The sequence below is a fragment of the Colias eurytheme genome, chromosome 20, assembly GCF_061535395.1.
Source record: "Colias eurytheme isolate Ceu_HAF_F1 chromosome 20, ilColEury1 Martin Lab GWU primary, whole genome shotgun sequence".
Taxonomy (NCBI): domain Eukaryota; kingdom Metazoa; phylum Arthropoda; class Insecta; order Lepidoptera; family Pieridae; genus Colias; species Colias eurytheme.
The window spans coordinates 184,469-202,703 of NC_142999.1; the positions used below are offsets into that span (position 1 = coordinate 184,469).

At 32.8% G+C, this 18,235-nt stretch overlaps 2 protein-coding genes across 2 annotated transcripts in view; both read left to right on the plus strand.

The window, feature by feature from the left end:
* The window catches only part of Dys (Dystrophin), a 442,182-nt gene that overhangs the window by 111,584 nt on the left and 312,363 nt on the right, over nt 1–18,235 (plus strand). The window lies entirely within an intron of this gene.
* On the plus strand, nt 15,933–17,303 carry LOC149899417 (uncharacterized). The gene is made up of 2 exons (XM_090113793.1): nt 15,933–16,586; nt 17,224–17,303. Exons 1-2 carry the CDS (start codon nt 15,971–15,973, stop codon nt 17,301–17,303), a joined length of 696 nt encoding a protein of 231 aa, XP_089969919.1. The 5' UTR covers nt 15,933–15,970.

Below are 18,235 nucleotides of genomic sequence, written 5' to 3' on the forward strand. Positions count from 1 at the left end.
ACAAACCGGGCATTGTATTTAAACAGTACTTTAAAAAATTAACAAACGGCCCATAAAACGTATCTGCGAGTCAGTTCCCGGGGGGTGCAATTAATCTCTTGTGTTAATCTCCGGAGTGTTGCCAATTAATTGATATCCACCATTTTGTTTTCTGTCAAAATAATTGCTTGAAGCAATGTTTATTTTCAATGGTTATTGTATGTAAAACAGTTTCATTGTAAAAGCTGGTTCGGGCTTTTCATAACAGGATGGTAATTTGGTTTTACTTTACTATTATGCATGCTTGTTTTTGTTTTATCACCACTCTATACGATTTTACCAAACTATTACATCAGACGATATTATGTAGTTCGGATTCGTCTCAACTGGAAAATATAATGCAATGAATAAGAACAAATTTTTAAACCCAATTCTCACCATAGAAGCTTCGTTCATGTGTTGTATGAAAACATCTGAATCTAGCGGAAAATATGAGTTCTACTGCATTATCTTCCAACAAGTCTCTGAGTTAAAGCAAGTCTCTTCTGTGATCCACAGTAGGTTGGTATAAAACAGAATTTGATAAAATCATCAACATCATATCTTCGTTGTGATACGAAAGCTACCATATAAATATGTGTGAACTATGTGGATGAAATACAATTAAACACGCTAGAAAACGGCCTTAATTATAAGTATAATTGTGTTTTATACGATTGTCGTAAAAAGTAAAACCGAAGGTCAAAACTAGTCACACAAGAAAATTTACGGTACCGTAACGTTCAGGAATGGTAATAAAGATCAATAATGATTATATTCGTTCTTTATTTGTTTGCGTGTATGTGCATGTGTGTGGGTTTATGAATGTTTTTATGGTAAACGTTTACGAGCGGAGCGGGTTTACACCTGTTGTGAAATGTGGCCATGAAACTAGCGGCGAAGCTTTATATATGTACTAATATAGAAAATATATAACATAGTTATTGGTGTGTTTTGTTTGTACTGTAGTCTGTATTGTATTGCTTTTGATTGAAAAATGTTTTCAAGTACACGCATTAGTTAAACATACAAGTTGCGTGAAATGTAAGTAATAATTAAAGATAATATAAAGTTTTATATTTATTACGTCTAAATAGTTACAGATTATATATTTTATTCATTCGTTATAAGTATATTCATCGTTAGTATGGCATGTTTTAGATTATTTTTACATATTTTTATACAACCAAATCGCTGGTTTCGTAGCTCCAGCCGACTAAATAAGCTGTAATAGCTGCGTAATGTTCTACATTCTGTGTGTATCACTTCATTTGGCAAACAGTTACAAAAATGTGCCAACTGTAGACTGTGTGCTTTGTCTTTGGTTGTTACAAGTACTGAGGTATGGATGGCAATGAAATAAACAGTTGTTTGTTTTCGGGTGTGAGAAAAGTATTGTTAACTAGTACATTATAGTAATAAATTTATATATTATTTGAAAATAAAGATTTTTAATTATAAGTTAATTATTTACTAATCTTATGAATTGGGATTGAAACAAATATTTCTACCCGTATTTATTGTTTCTAATGTAATATGTTATTCTTGTTATGCGGTGGATTTATACTGTTTTTTAATACCTAAATTATGCCATACTTAATGTATTATTTTCCAATATATTGAAACTTCTAGATTTCAACGACGGCTGCGTAAGTACGAGTAACGTGCTGGCCACGGACAATTCGCTATAGCGAAAATTCGCGCGGCGCGACTGGCGGCGCGTCTTGCGAATGAATCAAATGTATGGAAATGTACTGGGCATGCCACGCGCAGTGGCGACCAGCGAGACGACCGGCGAATTTCCCCGAGCGAATCGCGCGGCACGACTAGCGATCGAAACAAATGTATGAGTTATTACGGCGCAGGCCACGGAGTCGAGCGGCAGACGCGGCGACTACTCCCGGAGCGAACTTAATTTAAAATAGTTTGTTTTTTTTTCGCGAAAATGGAGACGGAAGCTTTTATTGCAGAAATTCTAGCTAGACCAGCTATTTGGAAGTCTAGCCACCCGCAACATAATTTTTCATCATGCCTATATTTTTCATATTTTTGGTGGAATTCTCCGTCTGTAACACGATTTCTATTTAATTCGTGTACTCCACTATATCTTCCAAACATTAAATCTTGAGCAAAAAAGCTGCTACTCTCCAAACAACGTCGAGCTAACTTTGATAAAGCTATCTCGTCTCCTCGTCTACACTGGTCGCGGCGGCGAACGCAACTGCCCGTGGCGTGCTTACCGCGCCGCGCGACTTGCCGCGCCGCCCGTCGCGCCGTCGGTCGCGCCGCCGGTGTCCGTGGCCAGCCCGTAAGTGCGGGGAAATAATTCTTGTTGCTATGGCAACGCGAGAACCAGACATAAGTTGGTACTGTCTAAAATGATTGTCATAGAGAGGAAAATTTTGATTATAGGCATGGACGTATAAAAAAAGACGGACGGTATATCGCCTAAACATTGAGTGAAGCCTTGTAATGGCGGCGAAACATCCATGTGTGTCTGCCATGTTGCCATGGCAACAGCTGTGTTGATGACAATGGCGGCTGTATTTTTTTCTATAAATTTTGCCGTAATAATTTTGTCATTAAAACATAAAAGAAATACCTTGCTTCCCTGTGGAATGTAATCCCTTGTGTTTTGTTATTTAAAATTGTACTGTTGCGACACCATTTAACCACGCAAGACGGCATTTTAAATATTTTTTGTGAAACAGTGACGCAGTTAATCAGTCGGTAGTTCACGACGTAATGGCGGCCGACTAGCTTACTATGGTGAGAGTGTGTGCGTGTTTATTGTCTTTACACGATCGCTAGCTTACTATGGTGGCTTCACGTTGTTTGTTCGTAATACGGCGTCCGTCTTTTTTTATACGTCCATGATTATAGGTATGTCTGTAAATGATGAACTCAGAAGTAGTGAATCGATTTTGAGAATTCTTTCTTCAGAAGACAAATACATTATTCTTGATATAATATACCTTGACCTATATTTTATTTTTATCCCGGTTGAGGTCAGGGCAAGGGACTGCCTTACCTGTATAAAGGATGTAGATATAGTTGTACGTTAAGTCTCTAAAATGGATTGGGGATTATCAAGAAAGGAATAGAGATGATACAAAACATGGCTGTTTTACCATTCTCAAATCATTATTTACGCTACAAATTATCAAAATAATGTTTTTTTGGTGTATAAGTTTTTAATTGTATAGTAGGCAGTCAGAGAATTTTAATTCTATCTAAATCATATATTATGTAAAAGTGACTTCCAAATGAGAAGATTCTTTTGTCTATTCTTCAAATGAATAGTTGAAATTGCCAATCATTAACACTTGTGTAATTTTTGTAATTTTATTTGCGCTTTAGACTGAATATTTCGTACAATTTTAACATACTACTACTGCGCAGGTCATAATTTTTAACGCGTAATAAGAAGTGACCTATAATTAATTTTATCCTGAAGTAGCGAGTTATTAATTAAATACTGGAAAGGAAGCTAGCTCATTCTATATTCTGTCCTTTTGTCTATCTGTAGGAAAGTATTTGAATATATTGACCGTCAAGTTATTCCCGTTTCCCTGTCAGCTCATTATTTCATGCCTCCAGGCTGCTGTTCTTCTACGAACGGGAGTTAACATTATGTATTAATGTTTAGTTTATTTTAATGTGTACTGAGTTTCGTGTGGAATATTCAGTTATTGAAATGTGGGAATATTTACTTATGTTTTATGGGAATAAATAATTGAAATGCGTGGAATAAATATTATATTAGAATTGATATAGATAGTTTTAGCGAGATCCTATACATTTATGAAGAATGTGGGCGAATGAAATAAGTTAAGAGAAAAAAAGAGCGCCAAAAGTGGTTTATCGCAGATAAAACCAAAACTAAAAGTAATTACACAAAATGCTCTGACAAATATCTTGCAAATGTTTTAATATAATTGTTTATGAAAAAAAAATCATAATAAGTATTACCATGTCAAGTAGAAAACGTAAAAGTGTGAAAATTAGAGCTAACTTGGTGATTTTTTTTTATCGAGTAAATTTTAATATTTTATGTTTTTGATTAAACAGAATCGTTGAACATATCATCTAGTTTGATATATATTTTATTTTTTAGATTTGGTCTTGAATATTACACGTATCATCTAATAGAAGATTTGTAATTTTGCTTTATACGCACCCTTAAATCTTTGTTATATAATATGTAAATTTTTCTTTGAGAAATCTAAAAAGAGAAAACGTGTATGAATAAATCACATGAAATAATAAAAACGCGACAGTTTGTATTACGTTCGTAATATTATAGTTATACTATACGTTATAAAATTTCACGCTTCGTTACAATTTAATAATTTCAACGATGAATTAAATGTAAATAATTTACAAACTATCGCGAACATTATCATAAATTCATAAATAATGGTTTCAAATGTACGTTTTCATCGCATTTGTGTTTAATGTATTAACACCATTTTGAAAAGTAGAAAGGTTTGTATTCTGAATTAATTGTAAATTATGAGTTACGAATGTAGTTGTTACAATATAATAAAAAATACATAATATTGAACTTTAAAGTATTTCAATACCAAATTCTTGGTCTCTTACAAATTCCGATGAAACTGTATCCAAGCAACTATAACAGTGTTTCTAATAGGTTTAATTACACTCCACCCGTTTAATAAAGCAGCAAATAAATTAAAGAAAACCCCTTTTATCGTGCTACGAATTCGAAATATTATGCTTAGAGCGTAGCGAGTCGTAGAGGGGTCTACGGAAGGGTCGTAGAGATAACGCGTAGACGGCTACGGCGCGGCTTGAAGGGATGAGGAATTGAGGAGTGCGTCGATAAAGTGTCATTGTTTTAAGTGATTGTTGAAATTTTGTCTCTCAACTTCAAAAGATGGAATATATTTAAGAAATTTTGGGCAATTTAGAAAAAAATCTTACTTATAGACTTAGCCGCGGTTTGCGTGGAAAATTAAGTTTCTGTATTTTAATTCAAGTTATAACTCAATTGATGAAATTTCATTTACCCACCACCATATTTAAATTATCAAATACTCAACGTACTAAGTTTTATATTTATAAGTCTTTCAGGTTTTCTCATATTTAAAAAATACATATTTTATATGAATAAAAAATTGTGGAATTTTAGTGAAAAGAAAGCTTAAAAAGTATTATTACTGTCTGTAATATTGCGGCGTGTTGCGATTGATGTTTTTCTTTTGTATAAAGTTCTGCCTTAACAAAGGCGCCATATTGTACAAGTAAAAACTGTGATTTTCATTACTACTGTATAGTTAATACCAAAAATACCTTACATAAAGGAATAATATAAATGTAATAATAATTTTAAAATACCGACATCGCTATAGAAAACTTAATTATAAAATTCAATCAAAACATGAAAAAGGAATGTAAAATAAGCCCCAGTAAATTCGATTTCATTTTTATGAATATCGATATCTAATTGAAATAGCACATCCCTAAACAGGCGCGGTCGTGTCGATATGAGCAGTGGCCGCAGTGACCGTCCTTGCTATTAACCACTGCTTGTAACAGAAACATTCCTATTTCATTACAAACAATATTTCTTAACACATAAGGACTAGTTTCAATTGTTACTTTAAAGATTTGTACCAATTCTATATTTTGAACGTTATCACACCGCGTTAGAACTCAATTTCGGTTACAATCAAATGCACATAAGGATACAGCGATTGTAAATCTTGAGTAGTTGTGACGGAGGTTTTAATGGTATAAACAGGTGAAAGAGGTTATGTATGGTCGCTGTAAAATAGACTATTCCTTTTGTATAGAACACAAATTATTAGATTATAGATACGAAAAGTTATTTCAAGACAGTATTGGAAATCGCGTCTGTTGTCTTTTATCTTTGCATCGTATCAGTCCTTATTTCTTATAGTAAATTAATACTGTTACTATTTATTTCATTTCCTGCAACCTCTACTGTGACCGCGTTGTGTCGTTATTATGTGTTACTTAGCTTGACACGCTGCCGCGTGTCTAGATCTCAATTTTTGTATCATAATAAATACCTATTCACAGATGACAATCGCATCTATACAGATACGTGAGTTTAGTAGATAATTGTTACGTAATATGTCAATCCTCTAATCTTTTTTTAATTATGTATTATCACTGACCGCGTGTATAACTGAACATAGGCAAAATCATGCTTGACCGTATCTTTAAACATTAAAAAAATATTTCTCAGCAATTTAAAGGCAATATTATGAATTTTACCTAAAGAAGTGATAGATAGACACTCTTTACATCATGGCTGACACAGCGCGTTGACTCCAAAACTATATAACTTTACTGCATTTACATTTATGGTAATTTTCGCACATTTCGAATAGAACATGATCGATGCTTCTCAGAGCAGAGGAGTAGACATCATTACTAATTCAGACGGGTCGGCCGCGGCCTGACGTCACGTTCCAAAGTTTAGCCTGTCAACATCCTAATACTAGCTTATTTTACTTCCAAATACAATCGACCAGACAGTAGCCTCAACCCTGAGCTGTATAATGTATGGTTTATGATGGCGACAGACCTCGTAGTTCTTGCGTGGCCAAGAAAAATACTAAGTTCCACTGGACATGAAATTATTTACTTCAAAATATTATTAAGTTCATTAATTCCTCGCATCGTTAAAATTCATATAAAGTTCTTATTTAATGACTAGAACTAAAATATTTGTGCAATATAGCTGCAAAACATCTAAGTGTGCTTCGTATTTATAAATAAATAAAGTACAGAAGCACACATTATAAATTAGTATGTATTACTTAACACACAGTACAATATAATAAATGTAGAAGTTTTTAAAAAATATTACAAATTTGACATATAAATACGTAAACCGATGTTAATATAAACTTCTTGCCATGCTCATTAATTATAATACGAAATATAAATTAATTTTATTTAAAGAGGAAATGAAAGAAAGCTTATACAGAAGAGAACGTAGTCAACGTATCGATATAAGTCGTCATACAATAACTTACGACTATTAATTACCAAGTTTCGTGTAAATTACCTAAATACAGACTTAATATCATAATTATCTGAAGGATATATTAATAAGAGGCGGGAGGCTGGTTATCACGCAATCGTTAACCTATATCAGATGGGCTTGGGCGGCTAGGGCGGCTAGGGCGGGGGGCAGTAGCTCGCGCACTACGCGGCCGGCTGCACGTCGCGTCGCCACGATACATATCAACATTTAGTGTTTTAGTGTAATGTTAGTGATCTGCCTTGGAATGTGTAGTGTTTTCGAGCAATTACGTGTATAAGGAAGCCGTGAATACAGTGTGTCCTAATTATTAGCGCTAAATTCACAGTCAAATTTGATTCGACAATATTGAAGCGGATCTCTTGTTGCACGGCACTGTTTGTACAATGTTTGCACTAAAAATCTAGGTTACAAATATAGTATAGTGCGGTTATAAAAACGGAATATAAATTGAATATTGACGTTTATAGGCGAAGCGCATCCGACACTGGTTTCATTATTTTTCAAGCTTTATACATGGGTTTAACGGCTATAAAACGATATACAGCTTGTTTGGTTTTTGTTGATTGTGCTATTGTGAATAAATGGGACAAATTGACAGATGCGTTTTTACGGATATACAAAAATAAAAAAAACACAGCATGTGAATAGATGGCTTTTTTAACCAACTTACAATTTTTTAAAAACAAGGAAGGCATTAATTTTTCACGTCATATACTTAACCCTTATTTATAGTTATGGTTTAATGGTTAATTGATTTTAGTTCGAATGAGCTCTAAATGTTATTTTTTTAATACTGAATAAAATAGATATCTACTTCTTTATCGAGAAATCGACAAGAAATTCAAAGCCAATGTATTCTAGATACATAATATTATAATCATAGATATTATAAGTAAATAAGATTTGTTATTTATTTGCTAAGGAAAACGACTGAACTGGTTTAGTACAGGTTTATAGCTTGGATAAGTACAATTTTATCCCGTTTCATTCCTATCAATGAATCGCTCGACGCCGGGGCGCGAGGTTAGTTTAAAATATTGATTAACCCAGACACAGTCGCGGCTACAAGCTATAGTAAGAGCAGAGGTTTCTAAATAATGTTAACTAGCTCTTTCATTATCTGAATTACCAGCAAATGGGAAATATCAATTGCCTACACCCGAATTTATATTTTTGCTGTTTTTTAAATGAACGGGTATAAAGTAATGAAATACTAATTCAAAAACTAATCTATACTTTTATTATTAAGCTGAAGAGTTTGTTTGTTTGAACGCGCTAATCTCAGGAACTACTGATCCGATTTGAGAAATTCTTTCGGTGTTAGATAGCCCATTTATCGAGGAAGGCTATAGGCTATATTATGTCATCACACTAAGACACGGAGCAATGCGGGTAATACCGCAAGGCACAGCTAGTGTTACATACAACTAAAATTTAAGAAGCATTATTGTTATACAATATTAAATAAACTAGTTAAATTACGCTTATAACGTTCGTAATTTTATTTGTAATAACCAGTGGAGATTTTAGCTCCCAATTAGTGAAGGATTTGCTTAAATTGCATCGATAGTTTCAGATTAGCTCGAATTTACTAACAAACTTTGATTTATTTCTCCCCACGTAATTCCCAAATTCCTGTATACATTGTGTGAAGTGCTGACCCCACTTAGCGTTAGGTGTAACAAGAGTATGGATAATCTATTTATTCATTTTAATTATTGAGTAACGTATTTGATACTAGATGGCGCTGTTGGCCAAGGTATATAAGCTAATGTTATAAATTGTATGTTTGTAATGTTTTGAGACAAAAACTACTGAGCTGATTTTAATAATTCATTCACCAAAAGAAAGTTACATTTCTCCTGAATCCCATAGGGCATAGGATGTATATTGTGTGTGTGTGTGTGTGTTGTTTTGTCCCGGGTCGAGACAGTCGAGTCCAGACAGCACCGGGACGAGCGGCTAGTGAAATAATAGATTCATCTCTCAATTTCATATTCAGACATTTACAGACGAAAGTTATTCAGTCAATTAATATTCATAATGCTGACATAATGCACAGTAAAGAATACCCCACTGGAGGGTTTAAAGGTCCACATAAATAATTCCAATTGTTCCGAAAGGGACGATATTTAAAAATACAAAAATTAATCCCAATAAAAATAATAATTGGTGGCCGTAATCTTGGAAGGGTCGGGTCATCATCAACGGTCAAGTCGTACCTTGAATTATTTCACAACAGGGTCAATGGGAAGGGTTGAATAGCTCTTCTTTTCATATTACATATAATAAAACTAGTTGTTACTCGCGGCTTTACCCGCTTGGTCAAAGGTCATACCGATGTCTATGAGATGTTTTACCGCGTTTAAAAATGGTATTTCTACAACTGTAGCTACTACTCTACAAAAATTTTCCAAAAAATAATATCCGTTGTGATATGAAAGAAAGGCAAACAAACAAACTTATTCATTTATCATTTTTGTGAGGATAGTAAGGCTTATAAAAAATAAAAGTTAAATGAAGGATTGATTTTCTTAACAATAGTTCAGTATTAAACCTAAAATAGAACTCAGAACCAACACAAACTAGCGTAATATAAAACTAACTCGATTTTAATTTTTGATTTTCGTTTGTACATAAAGTACAATAAACGATGAAAAGTAGGAAAATGGAAAACTATTGTTTACGTAACGTTGTTTGAACTTGCTTTTGTGTTCATAATAATTTCCTTTTATGTTCAATAATCACCCTCGATTTGAATATAAATTGATTACGAATATTCATGTTTACAGTTATTGTTATTTTTTGTTGATATTACAAAAAATTAAATTAAATTACCAATTTAACGAAGAACTATAAAAAATACATAAGAAAGTACAAAAGGTACAAAGATAAAATTGTTTGCAAGAAGGACCAACATTTTTCACCATTGTAATTAGTCTTAGCTAACAGCGCAACGACCTATCTTAACAAGTTTATTATGTACCTTTCTTGATTAATTCATAATATAAAATGTTTCCCTATAAAATCATATTATATCAAACCTTTTTTCCGCGAATACCAAAGCGAAATTACGGCTATTTTACAACCCAAAGTAATCAATCGAATACCTTTTACTTTTACCTCACACCAATACTTTTTTAATTAATTTATTTATAGATATTTTGTACATACATATTAAGAGTAGATGTACCTTGATGTAAAACTATACTATCAATAGCTTACATGATTTAGCACAGATTACTAAAAACTAAAAGATGTAGCTTACGTTTTACGTTTGATCTTTAAACAGCTAAACACACATAGATACATATTTAAGACACACATGCTCACATCACCCCTTTTTCTTCGAGGGTTGAGAATCATATAAAACTGGTGACAATGTATTGAAGGCGTATAGTGGAGTTTGATTTTGGGAACATATTTTTCGCTGCATCGCAACATTTCGCCTTTAGCGCTGGGCGTATTCTCGATATTGTGTAGGGATGTGCGGTTATCGATAATTTTGTTTAGTTTTTGTTAGACGTTAGTGTTGTTTCCTATCGTAAGAAATATTTATCATATTATAATATTTATGATTTATTATTTTTGTATCATAATATGAATCGCAACTTAAATAAAACTTAGACACTTTCTATAAAACCGGAAACGTAGGTACGAAAATAAAATATTATATAATAAAATAAATAGTTCTTAAAATTACAGTCTTAAAAATATTTTTAATCACGAAAATTGGATTAATATGAATTTTACACATAACGTACTAGGGTAGCATACAACACTAGCAATGCCATAAACCTTTTCTGGATATTCCTACTCCTAATACCTTTCCTGCTCATGACGTCACAAGTCCCGTTAACCCGCTAACTAAGCTAACTACGCTAGTCTAGACAATGCGAGAGGAAGCGTTACGTTATCTGTTCCAACTTGTGTGTCACTCGGGAATGAAAGGAAAAATACGTATACGAGTGGTATTACAGTTGTGAGATGATAACAAGGAAATAGATCGGTAAATATGTATAAAATTGTTATAACGATTCGAACAGCAAAACATATTGACACAAGCAAGACACGAATCATAAGTTATATTAAATCAATTAAAAATAGAACACTTTTCATTTGAAATTAATATAGTTAAAGTTAATGAAAAATAGGAACCATATTTCGTGGATATAAGTTAAGTAACACGACTCCTATGAGAGGGTGGTATAAAAACTCTCAATAACAAGTTTCATTTTTACAATATTGGTGTAACTCAATAAACAAAAACCATTCGAAAGAACTTTTAGAAATTACAATACATCTGATTTATTACCACTTCATTAATAAAGTCAAGTGCCATTCCATCAAGTAGGAATCATATCATGACATAATTAGTATAATTATTAATTGGCGTAATGATACGGCGGAGGGAACGTCATTAGTTGGATGGATGAAATATCGCGGCCTTACAATTATAACTGAGTCAATTGTCATTTATTATTTTGTTTCGTTGTTCGTGGATAATGAGTGATTGAGATTTTTCAATACTTGTCCCAGTTTTGTATTGTTTTCGATCTGTTCTTTATTTTGCGAAAGTGGTTTAAAATGTAGGTTTTGTGATCTCGTTTTTCTTGTTTATATTTATGTGCATGTGATATTAATAACTTTTAACCGCACATACTATTAAGGGATCAGTTGATAAAAATTTTATTTGTATAAAAGCTACATATAATAATGAAATGCATTTAGATTTAGTAGAAATTAGGGCCTATATTACGAAAAGGCAAAGTTCAACAAAAAAAAGAAAAATACCAAAGCAAATTTTCAATATGTATTCATAGACAGAATTCATTTTGAACGACGTTGTAAAAGAAAATTATCGATAATGGCGCTTACAGCACTACGCTTGGACGGGATCCAAGCGAGCGCAGTCGGGTCAATAAATATGTATGAACGACCACTTGATGTTTTGTGTGATGCAATTATTATAGCATATCTATAATATGCGTAGTGTTTAGCAAAAGGCAAAAAGAATGCATTTGAAAGTACTTAAATCAAAGAGATACTATCATAATATATCCGAGTATACGATACTCGATATTTAGAATGCACAGCCAGATATATTCATTTTCATTTTCAAGGTGTACGATCTCACAACACAGACAAATCCCTTATTCCCAAACCAATAGGCCATAGGCAGAAATACTAATATCTTATAGTGAAACAGGGACGAACTAAATCTTTACCTTTATAAGAACACCTTTAGTTATAACTGAAACTCAAACATTTATTTATTCAATTAGACTTCTTTTAAAAGCTCTTTCGAATCGTCATTACATATCATTTTCAACATTTACCATGTACATATACCATATACAGGGTGTCCCACTATTGGTATACTAAGCGCGAAGGGACTTGTAGTTTTGCATATACTGAACACGTAAAAAATACTTAAACAACAAAATTACGTCAAAAATTTTTTGCTAAATTTTTCCTGAAAATCCATGTTTTCTTTTCTAGCTTCGCGTAGCCAGTATATACCGCTTCGCTAATGTGAGCATTTTGTCTATAAAAACATAATCTTAAACGATAGCTCACGTGCTGGTGGCAAAGTTGGGCGAGTTGCTTGTTATGGGTGTACACATAGAGTTTTAAGAATTCATCTATTTGAAAAAAAATGCGTCTGGAATTTTATAAGTATTTTTTACAAAATCGGCATATGCAAAACTATGACCTCCTTTGAGCTTAGTATACCAACAGTGGGACACCCTGTATAACTTACACTATATCTCTTATTAGAATTAAACAGAAAAAAAAAATATTTTTAGTTATAATATCTCCTAATTCAAAAAGGAAACTAGTTTAAAATAGTGAAAATATCTGAAGTCGTGTTTTATGTATATGTTCGTTCGAGCTCATAAACGCGTGTATTTCTGACGCGTGCCATCGTAAAACATATTTTGATTGCACATTATTTATACACGATATATATGTCACTTCCCGTCGTATTAAATCACATTTTAATGTATGTGGATTGATGTAAATACAGAAAAAAATATTGTTAATACTCGTAGCAGTGTATTTATTATAAATGAAAAAAAAAAAACATATTCTGCAATGTTGAAACTAATTAATAAGAAATATACGTGATTTTAAACGATTATTTCCAACATGCAGCTTAAAATCTTTTCATTGAACAGTGATTCTTTAAATAATTTATGCAAATTAAAATAAAACATATTCAGATGAAAATTTCTAGTCGATAATGATTGCAATATTATTAGCATATTTTATAAAACTCTTGTTAAACGATCGACGCAGCTCCACGCGTTCAGAATACTGAGACGGTAAAAAAATAAAATATGCACCTTTGGAATATACAATTTTGATGAATAAATAATTACTAAAGTATGCATTCAATTTGATTTGTTTTGTTTTATCTTTCAACTCATATTGAGTTGATAAATACTTTTTTTTTATTAAATTCATTCTAAGGCTAATCATAGTAATTATATCGTCCAATAAAGTAATAACTAATACTACTACTGATTTAACTACCTCTTAAAGGTTCATAAGAATTTTGCAAGTGTTGTGTCTTGAAGCAATTTCTTGCAAATTACAATAGCACCGCATTTTATATTAATTAATAATTACATTAAAACATAATTAGATTAAGTAAACTTTTACCTTAATTTTATTGTTTTACTTCAGTCAACACAAGCCATTATTAAAAATACTGCCAATTTTAAAGATTCATTCTTACCTCCGGCTATCTCTAAGAAGGTATTTCTTAATTTGTCGCTACATTATCCTTGGAGGTACGGTTTTCCTTAAAAGCCTCTATAATTTAAAGCCAGTAATGGATGTACCTTTATAGTCCTGTTCAATGTTTAATGCGCCGTATCATTATATTGTACTCAAAAGTTAAAAGTAAAAAGAATATCATAGGTATATAATTTATTTCTGCGCTCACGGTTTAGTCACGAGCGTATGTTTAAAACATCACTGATATTGTTGTCGTCTTAAATCTTAAATTGATTAAAAATATTAGATGATTTGATATTATATAGATTTCGAGTTTTCTATACTGTTACTGTTATACTAATGTAATGCAATGCAAAGAAATTTTCAAAAGAATGCAAACTAATTGTTGCGAATTCGCGAATACTAAATAACAAACAAAATTTATTTAAAACACTCCGCAAAAAACAGAAATACTTGAGAAATAACTTATTAATCCGCTCCAAATTCGGTCTCATGGGGCATTAGCCATTATCTGATTGATTTTCTTTACAAACATTATTTATACAGAAAATAAATTAAAAAAGGAAGTATTATCAAAAAGTCAAGCGATAGTACCAATACTAGCTAGGTTTAGATGTCTAGGACATAGCGATAGCCTGGAAGGGAGCCAACATTGACCGGTTAGAACTGTCGATTAGTCGGCAAAAATATCTGTACTATGTAAAGTCACATAATAGATAGGTATAGTAATAAATATACTATGTAAGTGAAGATATTTGATCATCATTGAAAGTTATTTAAAGTCTCTATCCTATTACTATTATAAAGGCGAAAATTTGTATGGATGTTTGTCACTCTTTCACGTAAAAACTACTGAATGGATTTGAATGAAATTTTACCACAATATAGCTTATACATCAGAATAACACATAGGAAAGGTTTTATCCCGGAAATCCCACGGGAACGGGAACTATGCGGGTTTTCCTTTGAAAACGCGGGTGAAGCCGCGGGCGGAAATCTAGTGTTAAATATGTAAATAAAATAACTGGAATCATATTTTGTCAGTCAGTTGGATCGACTCAATGGATTTTTTGCAATGTTAATTGTAACATTAGGAGAAATCAAATAGCTCGAATACTTTATAATAAGCCGTAAGTCTTTTCTGACACAATTAAAAAACAAGGATACTTATTGCGTAAACAAAATATATTTTTATAGCAACTGCTTTATTCAGTCGAGTTTCAGCACGCCTCAACGTCCTCAATGTTTTAGTTTGAGAAAGTAACATATCGGTAAAACTACGAACTCAACTAGTACCACGTCAAAGCTTAACGTAGTGCATAAGGAAAACAAACCAACTTTAAATTTATAAAATTAATCAGCTTAAATCTTAATAATACATTTTTGTACCACAGAGTTCGTTGCCACTTGCCATACTCTTGAGAGTCGGCTTGACCGATTTTTATTAAACTTTATATTATGTATATTCGTAGGTTTGAGATTGGGTTGTAATCTATTTTTCATACCCTTAAGTGATAAGGGTGTGCGAAACAACGTTTACCGGGTCAGCTATCGATTGTATTGTATACTAGCAGTCCGCCCCGGCTTCGCCCGTGGTACATATTTACGTTTTCTCTACATAAAAACCATCCTCGTACTTCAAGGAACATAATAAAAAAAGAATTATCGAAATCGGTTCAGCCGTTCTCGAGTTATGCGCTTACCAACACATTTTGCGATTCATTTTTATATATAAGAAGATTTATACAATCGGTTTGATATGTTAATGTTCACCTACACATTTTGTTTAAAGAAATGTTATTAAACGGTAACGACGATTTATTTACAATTCCAGATAACTTTAATACTATAAAGTTTGTGGCTTTTGAATGAATGCACTGTATTCATGTTTTATATCAGTCAATTGTCAATTTTATTTTCTCTTCTTTTAAAATACAAAACACACTTCGAGGCAGATCTTTTCCGAGGTAAAGTGAAGTGTTGGTGAATCAATATTAAATAATAATGTGCTTTTCGTTTCAGTCCACACGTATACGGTTGTGATTTTCTTTCCTCTGTAACGCATTTTAAATGTGAATTAACTTAGTGTTTACTCAATTTTGATAAGCTTTGTGTAGTCAATTTGTAAGTGTATACAAACGTTTTGATGTCTATATAGAAATGTCACAAACACAGGGTTTCGCGCCAGAGAAGGCGCAAGAATTTAATCCGCGCGCTGCCCAAAATGACAAACGGGTTCAGGGCAAGGAACCGAATCAGAACGACGCCGATAAAGCCGTCGAGAAAGCAAAGACTGAAGACAAGCCGGAGGTGAACCTCCGTCAGAATGCTGACAGCAAAAATCCATTTTCACCTAACTTTTATAGGGGAAGAACGACCGGTCACTTCGAGATGGGACCGCGTGGTTTGGATTATTCTCCTCACAGGATGGGACTGGAATTTTCCAATCGTCTGCGGGAATACGGGCCGCAGAGGTCGTCATCTATTCACGGGCACGAGTTGACAGATGGTCCGCAGATGAAACCAGAATATTTGGGGCATAGAAGTCATTTCGGTAGTCAGATAGTGCCGGGTGGGATTCACCCAGACGTGGTGTATAGGCAGGAGTACTACGGGCAAGTGGGGTTCCCTCCATCTAGAACGTCAAGATTTTCATCGCAAGAGTATTTGAATGCGCCCGCGCAATATGGCCGGTGGCCGGACTACCGGGCGGAGTATCGACAGCGCCGCAGATCTCAACAGGACTTGCATTCGCTCGGTCATAGCCCTGAGTCAGGTATGAATTTGGTAGAATTTAAACTTATTTTTAAATGTAAAAAAGGCCAGAAGTGACTTCCGCTAAGGGACTTTACACCAAACAATAGCTGTATTATGTGTCACATAATTGGTGCTCTAGGGTTAACGCTATTGTTTTATTCTTGTTTATGTGCTTAATATAAGGGAAATTTTCCCTATTAGTTGATTATGAATGATTACGTGTTTATGAAATCATTTATTATTTTTATTACAAGCAAGAACTGAAAGTAGGAAACATGAAGGATATTGTATTACATTACATGCATTACGTACATTTTTCTTTAGATAAGAAGCTTTTAGAGATTAGACGTTACTTCCGTATAAGCATTTCTTTTAATCCATTAATAAAGCCATATAAAAAACACACCCACTTTTAGAAGTATACTTACACAGCACTTGTAAAAGCAAACTCACTCATAACAATCTTATAAAAATTTAAAAAGTCCGCTATTTAAACACTTCTAAACATTGGAACGAAACCGTCAAAATTCACACAGGCTCGTTAGAGGCAAGATTTCTCCCCAAAATGTTTACCTGAGCGCCAGCGGGGTCATTCACCCCGATCGATCCACTCAACTGAGTGTAGCGTACTACTCATTATACTATTTCCTTCGTAGTATTAGCTTGCAGCGTGACTTTCGTTGTTACTGAAAGTGGTGTAGCTTGGAATAATACAATTGTTTTGGTTATGGGGTAGTTATGTTTAAAATCAAATTGGTATTATAGAACGTGTAAAAAAACGAACGTTAATTTTTAACGTGTAGCGTAATATATATTGTAATATTTTTTCAGTGTTTTCATTTTTAAATGCATTCTGATTTGATTTCATTTAAATATTTAAGGTTAATATTCGAAAAGCTTTACATTTCATAATAAATTGCTCAAATATTGTAGTTCATATTGCAGTCGAATCAAATTATTCCAACTACCTACACGAATAACGTTTACTAAGTTATAGACGAATAAAATAAGCTTTAAAACCGTTTGATCGTTGAACTTTGACACACGAGACACAATTGACCAATTAAGATAGTCGGTTGATAGCAAATCTCAGCTCGTCTGACTATTAATTGTGAGGGTAGTTTGCTCGTTTCTATTGACAATCCGCAAAGCAAACACGAATATGGAAGCAATAGGGCTGTGACTTTGAAATTTAAAACGAAATACGAAATAAAAATAAGAAAAAACTTTGACTGAATAAATAAATTGTGTACAATGGTTCATTTCATGTTCAGTTAATTTAATTCAATTGATTAAATGTTTCGTGTGCGCTGAATTAATTATTAAACTCACCAATAAGGTTTAATGTTATATAAAGGAAAACTCACCCTCACAAATACGTTCAAAATGTGTTTTTGTGAGCAGCAAAGTAATCTCTTCTTGGTCAGTAATTGCTTCTAACTAAATAACGAATAATAATTGTGAAATGTATTACATACTTTTAAAACCTGTTAAATAGTTCCAAAAATGCTTTAAAACATTAACTATAAGATAACTAAATAAATAAATCTGTGGCTTGTTTGAAAATACTTTATAAGCACACTTTCGTATTTATTCGTTGAAATTATCGATATACAATATACTGTATATAAAAATGAACAAATCAAAATGTACTTTACGATCAGAAGT